The sequence below is a fragment of the Coturnix japonica genome, chromosome 2 (genome assembly GCF_054131305.1).
Source record: "Coturnix japonica strain WE chromosome 2, WE-NBRP24, whole genome shotgun sequence".
NCBI classification, from domain to species: Eukaryota; Metazoa; Chordata; class Aves; order Galliformes; family Phasianidae; genus Coturnix; species Coturnix japonica.
In genome coordinates, this window is record NC_140664.1 from 117920492 (window position 1) to 117929862 (window position 9371).

A 9371-nucleotide genomic window follows, 5' to 3' on the forward strand; every position below is an offset into this window, starting at 1 on the left:
ATGGACAATACTTCCTTCCTCATAATGCTGCTGTCTGATAGTTTGTTCTCATCCCCTGTGTGGACATTTGCCTCTCACATCAGTAAGCACATAAATGGTTTTACTGCAGCTGTCTAGGTCTGGAGGTTCCCCTAAGCAGCCAGGTGGAATTGATGTACCTAGTGTAAAATATTCTGCAGAACGTTAATGAGTGGAGAGTCTTATACTTTATAAATACATTCTTTCTAGCATTACCTGGAAATCTTTTCATCTCCCATGCAAGTTTTAATGCGCCCTTTTGTGAATTAAATTGCCGATTATAAAGGCGTGCCCGTCAATTGCAAGATTTCTCACAAACAGGTAGAAGGACAAGCGAGAAGGCAAATACAGGTTATTTTCCATTGGGTAGATGAAGATGATAAGAGTAAAAAAAAGGAGAGATTATAGGAAAGGCCATCAATTCAATGCAATATGAAATTTGGCAACCAAAAAGCTTGTATTTTTAGGAACTGTAGATACAGGTGTTAAAGCACATGGCAAGGAATGTAGCCTTCTGGAAGTTATTTGGATCAGGAGGTAGGAAAACCTGGGAAGTCTGGGTTTGTTAAACAAAGTGCTCATTTCGGGCGCACCCCACGCCTCCTGCTGCAGGTGGGTGGCATAGAGCTGCTCAGCCCTCAGCAGTTCAGCTACTGCCTCTTGCAGTTCTGGGTGCTACATGCCCAGAAACGGGCTGGAGTGGGCTGCCCAGGGCAGTGGTGCAGCCATTGTCCCAGGAGGATTTCAGGTAACATTTAGATGTTGTACTGAGGGATGTGGTTTAGCGGGAGCTATTGGTGGCAGGTGGACACTTGGTCTGAATGATCCTGAAGATCTTTACCAACCTTGGTGATCCTATGTGAAGCTCAATAGGACGCTGAGAGGTACTCTTTATCTCTGCCACCTTCGTACAACAGAGGGCAGTATTGCTATTTAGGAAGATCAGCAAGAAATTAATGTATTCATCACCCAGAAATCAGCGTTGCTGTAAAGAAAATAGTACTGTAATAAAGTAATATTTTGAAATCATCATCTCTGTCAGAAACTTTTGACAAAATGAAATGATTTACTATGTTAAAATGGACCAAGTTGCATAGAATTGGACAAATATTATTGTGCAACATAGGATCTATTCTATGTGCTAGTTGATTGAGTGCTTCTTGGTTTTACACTCTTTTGATTTGTGATATAATTGTCTTTCTGTTCTTTTTTTCTTTTCTGTGGTGCTCAGGTTGACAATACAAAGCAAGTTTCCACCTTTCAGGAGGTGATTCGCGGAGAGGGGATATTGCCTGATGGCGGGGAGTACAGGCCGCCATCTGACACGCTGAAAAGCAGAGACTATTACTCGGATTTCCTCATTACACTGGCAGTGCCCTCGGCAGTAGCACTGGTGCTTTTTCTCATACTTGCCTATATCATGTGCTGCCGACGGGAAGGAGTGTGAGTACCTTAACGCATTAATAAGAAGCTTCAGGTTTTTCTGTGGTTAAAATGCATAGAAGACTTTATTAGAAGGAGTCCATTCAGTTCATTAAAAATGAAGAAATTAGAACAGGCCAGAAGACATCTGTACTGAAATACTGAGCTATCCAATAGCATACAGTGATTTCCTAGGCAGTGCGAATAGGGACTCTAAATGTTCGAGCTGAAAGGGTTAAAAATCTCCACATAAACATGAAATTTATCTCCCCCAAACAAATAAAATGCTAATAAAGAATCACTGACTCAGGAAAATATTAAGTAATTTCTAAACTGCTAATTTTCTAAAAGCGGGTTGAGGATGTGCACTGAATTTAGATGTCTAAGAGCAAAGCCTAAACGGAAAGCAGCAAGTAGCGTAACTCCTGCCATTTCTTACACAAACTACAGTTTCATTTTGTCACGGAATTTATTTTAGCCAGAAGCTTGTTCTTTAACTTGCATTTCCATTTCTCCGTGTGTGTGTGTCTGTACGTGTCTGTCATCAGAGCATCCCTACACCTGCGTTCACCGAGGCCTCATCCTAAACCCAGCTGCAAATGCTGCCAAGTTGCGTTTAGCAGTAACGTTGTCAGCATTTCTGGATCACAAACTATTTCCATCATCAGATAGACTTAATGTTCCAACTATCAATGCTATTATTTAATTCATAAATTTTGTTTTGTTTTTAGGGAAAAGAGAAACATGCAAACACCAGAGTAAGTGTCTTCTTTCCTGTTATTTTTCTTTTATCATTTAATTTTCATTCTCAGTAGCTCGTCACACTTCATACATGTGTGTCATAATCTTCTGTCATTCTCTCTAACCCATGGTTTAATTCATAAATGTGAAAGCTGCTTTTAAATCAGAGCATTGGCGAGGATAGAAGAATCAGAATAAAAAGGGTTTGAAATTAACAACTATGAATTCAAAATAAATTAGTTCTCTTAAAATAAATATCCTAAAATACAGTTTGTTCATAGAATCACAGAATGGCTTAGGTTGGAGGAGGCCTTAAAGATATTCTCCTGATTATCGGACCTCCAGTCTGTATCTTGAAAGTGGGGGACAGGAGAAGGAATACCCAGGAAAGTGTCCAGTTGCTACAGCATGGAGTGTTTTAAAATTAATTCTCTGTGAGTTTTTTACACCTCCCATGAGAATCAGGAATTACCTAAACTTATTTTAAATGCAGCCAATAATTGAACAGCATCAGTATATTGCGCAGTAGTGGATCCTATACAAAATACTCATCCAGACAGCACAATCTAGTGGCATAATTACCGCCTTCAAAATCATATATATCCAACATTTATTCAGTTACCTGCATAGAGGTTTCTTGTAGTTGGTGCACTATTGAGTCTGTAGCATGCATCAGTCTTCAACTTCTTTTAAGAAGTAATGGTTGTGAAAATCTATCCATTTAGAGCAATTCAAACATGTACTCACTATTATATCTCCTTTTCACGTAGCATCCAGTTGGTCCACCATAGTGCGATACAGAAATCAACCAAAGAGCTCCGTGACATGTCTAAAAACAGAGAGATAGCATGGCCTCTCTCAACGCTGCCGGTGTTCCACCCAGTTACTGGTGAGATCGTGCCACCCCTTCACCCAGACAGCTATGACAATACTAGCATGCCGCTGATGCAAACACAACAGTAAGTGTTTCCCTTTCTTGAAAAATACTTATTCCGTGACATAATTTAGCTCTTGCAGTGCTTGCCATCTGAAATTGTATGGGGATGAGTGGCTCTGTAGCTCAGGATTGCTGTGATGTTTGTAATTGAAGCAGAAATGTGAAGCAAAAACCTTCTATGGTGGGTGTGGTGGATGAGTGGGTTTTCAGGCTGCACACTTGACAAGAAGCTCCATGGAGAGCAGTCAAATTCCTTCATATTTTGGAGAAAACCTACTTTTGACAGAGGAATCGGTTAAGACTGTTCCACTGTAGAAACCCTGCCTCTTAGGAGTTCTGGTATGAAAAATGACAGCAGCCCCATAAGATCCAATCTTTGTAAGTATTTAGTCATGCACCTGTCACTCAAAACTGCATTTCCAGATGGTATCTCCCTTCTTTACTTGATACACTTAGACCATGACATGGTAAAACTTTGTGTATATCTGCCTGTACTCAATTGATTAATTGCAAAGAAAGTCAACCCTGTGGATAAGTGTTTTTATAAGAAACGTGCTGGAGCCAAAGGCTTTATGCCGTTGTGTGCACAGTTCCTACCCACTTCATCTGCATTCCAGCCCCTCATTCCTTTCTGCAAAAGTGACCTTAATATGTGGTCCCAGACACTTAAGCAGGGCACAGAATCTAACTTCACCTCAATAAGAGAACTGCTCTGCTGTGCAGTGAAGGTTTGTTCGCTCTGCAGTCAATAATTAATTGGCAAAGACTGTCACCTCTCCCATATTCATCACTACTGGAAACTGAACTCTGCATAACAGCAGAAACCTCTGGTGGTTACATTTGGCCTTTCACCAAGTTTGAGCCTATGAGTCCAGTAGCTACGTAAAATCACAGGAACTATCCCTTGAAACTCACTCACTCTTCCTTGTATGGACTCAGGTGACTTCTTCACAGCTGTATTTGTGAAGCAAAAACTCGATTGCTGCTTCATAAGCAAAAAAACCCCACAACTTCTAAATTGACCTATTGAAGTTCCATGCGCAGCGTACTTCAGACTCGGTGCGGAAGCATTAAGGATATTCCATTGTGTTTTGTAGGAACCTGCCACATCAGACTCAGATTCCACAGCAGCAGAGTGCAGGTCAGTGCTAAAAAAAAAAGTACTGTGACTTTTAAATGATCAGAGGGCAATGGAAACACCTACAGTCAGTGGAAAACCTTTTCAAATAGAATTAAGTGTTATAGCTTTGCCATTGCAGACATTTCTGGATCCCTTGGTGAAAATTTTGAGATGGCCTTGTTTGAGCAAGTAGAAGTGCTGTATCGGGACTCAATGTGAGACACTGGAATTTGGTACAGCTGAGTTAGATACCTCCTCATATAAATAATATTCTATTGCAACAGCAAACTACAGCCAGATTCCTAAACGTTTTTCAGATTCCCTCAGACTCAATACAAAATCGAAACTTCTCATTGCTACTAATACTAGTTAAGCACTGAAGAAGAAGCTACTTATTGCTGTTGCTAAGCACGAACAGTTGATAGTAGTGAATCTGCTGAGAGACGCTATCTATCTGTGCTGCTGGACTCCAGTGTCTTAGTCCTCACTCTTTCATTTTCTCAGCTCACAGTGTGTACTGGCTGAGGCCGTGAGTGCTCCTTGTTGGAGTGCTGACTGAGGCTGACTGCTCACTTTAGCTAATGTGTCAGTGCTGAGAAGGATTGTAGAATCATAGAAAGGCCTGGGTTGAAAAGGACCACAATGATCATCCAGTTCCAACCCCCTGCTATGTGCAGGGTCACCAACCACCAGACCAAGCTGCCCAGAGCCACATCCAGCCTGACCTTGAATGCCTCCAGGGATGGGGCATCCATAACCTCCTTGGGCAACCTTTTCCAGTGCGTCACCACCCTCTGGGTGAAAAACTTCCTCCTGATATCAACCTTAACCTCCCTGTCTCAGTTTAAGACCATTTCCCATTGTCTTATCCCTGTCAACTCACATAATCAGTCTTTTCCCCTCCTGTTTATACACTCCCTTCATATACTGGAAGGATGCAGTCTTCCACAAGGGAAAGGCCATAAGGATGATATAAGGAAAATGTAGAGCCCAGAGTAGAGTTTTTCAGTATGCAAAGAGGTATTTAGGCAAAACTGTAAATACATATATAGAGAATATAATACGTGAACCACAGCTCTGAGAGGAAGATTTGTGTTAAGTGAGGGGCTACATAAGCTACTCTTTGTTTTCATTCAAATTCTTCTTCTTCATTACTGCTTTCGGGGATTGAAGGAGAATTTCGTATGACAACATTTCAAAGATTTGAGGCAAGTATATAAGAGATGCTTCTGCACTTGTGGTTTTTGTTGGGTTTTGTTGTTGTTTTTAATCTGAAAGTTAAAAACCTCTACAGAAACAAAGAAAGGAAACCACGAACCAAACCAAACAAGCTCAGCCTTAATGCCGTGCTATTGGCTTTGCCATTCTGTGTGCTTTATTAGTCGTATACTGGAAATGATGGATGATCCTGAAAGTAGCCACCTGTATCCTCCAGCACTGGTTTGGGCTGAAAGTTAGCGTAGTTCTGAATGCTCTCTACTGCAGGCACTTAGAGGGCAGGGAAAAAGCCATCACAAATCTCAGCTGCTCCATTATGACAGCTTTGCTATAAGAATGTCAGTCTGTCTTGCAGTAAAAAGAGGCAAAATCTCATGGTAGCACTATATGTTGCTGGCAGAGAGAAATCTGACAGAAGGTCTGAACTGTAAGTTAACGTGGGTCATTCACTAGCAAACTGCACTGAGGAACTGCCATAGAAAGTGCTAAAAGTCCTCCCGTGTACTCCCAGTTAAACCACCTGTTCCCAGGATGAATAAACAGCACCTCCATGCTGCGCTACCGGTTGATTCTGTATCATTAAAGCATCGTCTGCCAGTGATGGACTCTATGAATTCTTGTCTGTTTACAGGTAAATGGTATTCCTGAGGAACGGAAACTAACAGAAGCAATGAATTTGTGATCAGAGAAAGCAGTAGTTGTCCTGTTCCCTTATTTGTTCTGATTGATGCATGAGTTTTCCTGGTGTCTATTGTGCATGCCCACAGTATTAAGCCGATTCCAGTGCCAGAGAGTACAATCACTTCCACGTAATAATGTACTGTATCTTTTTGTACTTTGGACATTTTGGACTATTTGTAAACACTGATAACTTTTTATATTTGTTACATTAAGAAAATAATCTTTCAAATATATGTATTAATAAATATCCAAGGGTTTTTTTCTGTCTCATGATCTCTCCTGAAAGTTCTAACAGGGAAATCAGAACTTGAAAACAAGCACAAGGTTCAGAGGTTTTTAGACTCTGTGCTGTGGGATGTTGCCTTTGCCTTATGTCTGCATACCAAAAGGCTGTTCAAGCATGAGAACTGGTGCAACGTGAGGCTTGGAAATAAATAGCACCCAGATTTATTGGGTGATCATTTCATAGAGATGGTCGGAATGCAGTAAGTTATTTCAGAGGGGAAAACAAATGAGAAAACAGCAAAATGACCCCAAGTCTTAACTAACTAAACTACTCATGCTGAGAGTTGGATTTGTTGCCTCACAGACATTTTAACATGTGATGGCTTCTGAGCAATAACATTTAAAATCTGTCCATTCATTCACCAGATTATTTCAGAGGAAACTCTTACAAACCACGGCGGGCCAAAATTAGTATTTCCTAAGAGAGGAGGGTGCGTTTTATTTGGCATGTGCGTGCTTACCTTTAAGCCTTTAAAAATAATTCCTTAATTCCTTGACTGGAATAGGCTCACCAGGGAGATGGTTGAATCGCCATCCCTGTTTGTGTTTAAGAGCCATTTGGATGTGGTACTTAGGGCTATGATTTAGTTTTTAGGGTTTTTAGAGTTAGGGTACTGGTTAGGCTGTGGTTGGACTTGATGATCTTCAAGGTCTTTTCCAACCTGGGTAATTGTATGATTCTTAAAAGGTTTTGGTGGTGTTCCCAATGCGATCCATCTTTTACATCTCTTTTGTCCGGAGCAAAAATAACAGTGAGACAATTGGCCGTCCCATCCCATAGGCCGGGGATTCTATTGCAGCTGTTTTATCAGGAGCAGGCTGTGTGCAGCGTTTCCTGGGAGGTCGGTACTTCCAAGCTGCATTTGTCTATGCAATGGAATGCTTAGCAGTAGGCACTTGGTAACAGCAGGGATTTTCAGTAGTAATTCTCTTTCAGAGGCTGTATGCTCATAGGAACATGGCATTTTAAGCAAATGCTGTATCTGCTTTAAAATCACTGTATTTTGGCTGTATTTCTGTAGTGAGGTTTTTCAGGTCTCTCCCAGGAGAAACTGTGACTACTTTAAAGACTCAAGACCGACCCTAAGAAGAGACTTTAAAATCATTACCCTGATTGTAGAAAGACTGCAGTCTCTGGCTTTTTCTCCCCTTCTCATGACACTGAAAAAAGTAATGAGTTTGTTTGAGAAAGGCTGTTCCTTTTCGAAGAATCATCGAACGGTCTGGGTTGAAAGGGACCAACCACAGTCAATGAACATCCAGTTACCACCCCCCTTCTCCGTGCAGGGTCACCAACCACCAGACCAGGCTGCCCAGAGCCACATCCAGCCTGGCCTTGAATGCCTCCAGGGATGGGGCATTCACAGCCTCCTTGGGCAACCTGTTCCATTGTGTCACCACCCTCTGGGTGAAAAACGTCCTCCTAATATCCAACCTAAACCTCCCCTGTCTCAGTTTAAGACCATTCTCCCTTCTCCTATCACTATCTGCCCCCACAAACCTTCAGGTACTGGAAGACCACAGTGAGGTCTCCCCAGAGCCTTCTCCCTCCAAGCTAAACAAGCCCAGTTCCCTCAACCTTTCTTCATAGTAGAGGTGCTCCAGCCCTCTGATCATCTTAGTTGCCCTCCTCTAAAAGCTCCCCGTCCTTCCTGTACTGGTCTGGACACAGCACTCCAGAAGTTTTAAGGCATTTTAAGGCTTTTTAAGGCTTGGACTTCAGTGCAATGCCTTGGCAGGTAATTAATTAAAACAGTCCTGAGATACTTTGTAAACACATTTTGTGCAACAGGTATAACAGCCTCAGTGGTATCTATAACTGGTGCTCAGGACAGGATGGACGAGCACGTTCCATTTGCTCTGCAAATGAGATCTTAATGGCCACAGTTTGCAGAGCTGCCCTAAATGCCAGGTGTAACACTGACCACGTTACTAACAAGTTCATCTAGCCACAGGATTACTGGCAGTGGTTACCATACCACACAAGATGGCTCAAGCTATCATCTAAACTGAAATTCCAAGTCAGTTGGTGCAACAGGTGGAATAAAGAGCCATTCCTACTTGCTTTCCAAGTGGCACCCCTCACACCTACCTCATTCAAAATGTACCAAGGGGGATTTCATCACTTAGTCTCCTATGAGAGCACTGCTTTCCCAGCAGCACGGATGGCTGACTATCAGGGAAAAGCGAATTAGAAACTAGACAATGAACACTGAGATTATGCTCAGTTAAAAAGGTACCTTTTTATTTTCCACAACACTGCAAAAAAAGTTGAATCGAATCAGCCTTTGGGGTTTCTGCTGCCAGTCTCACATGTATGAGCTGCCAGTGCTCTGAAACAGAAATGAATGGAACAGATTTTAAGTTATGATTTGTTATTCGCCTAAAGACCACATTCTGTAAATAGCATTGAGCTCAGACTGCAGTCATTTCTGATAACTTTAGGACGACGCGACAATCACTTCAATACCAATTGAGCTGCTCCCGTTTTATTTGTACTAAGACACAGGAGGGCCAGTTTCTTTGAGGAAATCTCAAGCTGATACATATATGCACAAGGAGTCAGGTGGTAGCAGCGGGTGCTGCGTGTCCTCTGAGCAAAGCCGATGGTGTAGCTGGTGGGTGTTAAGCCCTCCTGAACTGTTTTGTGATTGAAAGCTTCAGGCAGCTGAGGTAAGTTTAGTAAGAAATGATTTATTTTTACTTATTAAAATATTTACCACAGAAGCACAAATATATAAAGCTGGCTGAAGACACTTCATGGTTAAAGAGTTAGTAATGGTTCGAACCGGTGATAGATGGAATGGCAAAGTTACAGCCTTTGGTAGCAATGTACAATGACAGCACAACTGATACTGTAACTAGATTGTCTACCATCAAGTAGAAAGCACTACAGGTGTCTTTGTAAATGTACCGAGTGTAAAATCTAATAAATAAGACGACTATTAA

General features: G+C 41.7%; 1 protein-coding gene across 6 annotated transcripts in view; it reads left to right on the forward strand.

The window, feature by feature from the left end:
- SGCE (sarcoglycan epsilon) overlaps positions 1–9371 on the forward strand; it is a 29024-nt gene extending 19653 nt beyond the window's left edge. For 2 of the 6 annotated variants that reach the window (XM_015853545.3, XM_015853548.3), the window contains 6 exons: positions 1250–1461; positions 2172–2198; positions 2952–3140; positions 4216–4259; positions 5412–5446; positions 6088–9371. In XM_015853545.3, the coding sequence (XP_015709031.2) occupies positions 1250–1461; positions 2172–2198; positions 2952–3140; positions 4216–4259; positions 5412–5446; positions 6088–6138 (558 nt within the window). In that variant the 3' untranslated portion in view covers positions 6139–9371. The remainder of the gene's footprint in view (positions 1–1249; positions 1462–2171; positions 2199–2951; positions 3141–4215; positions 4260–5411; positions 5447–6087) is intronic. The other 4 variants (XM_015853547.3, XM_085538616.1, XM_015853546.3 and 1 more) reach the window with 2 other exon arrangements.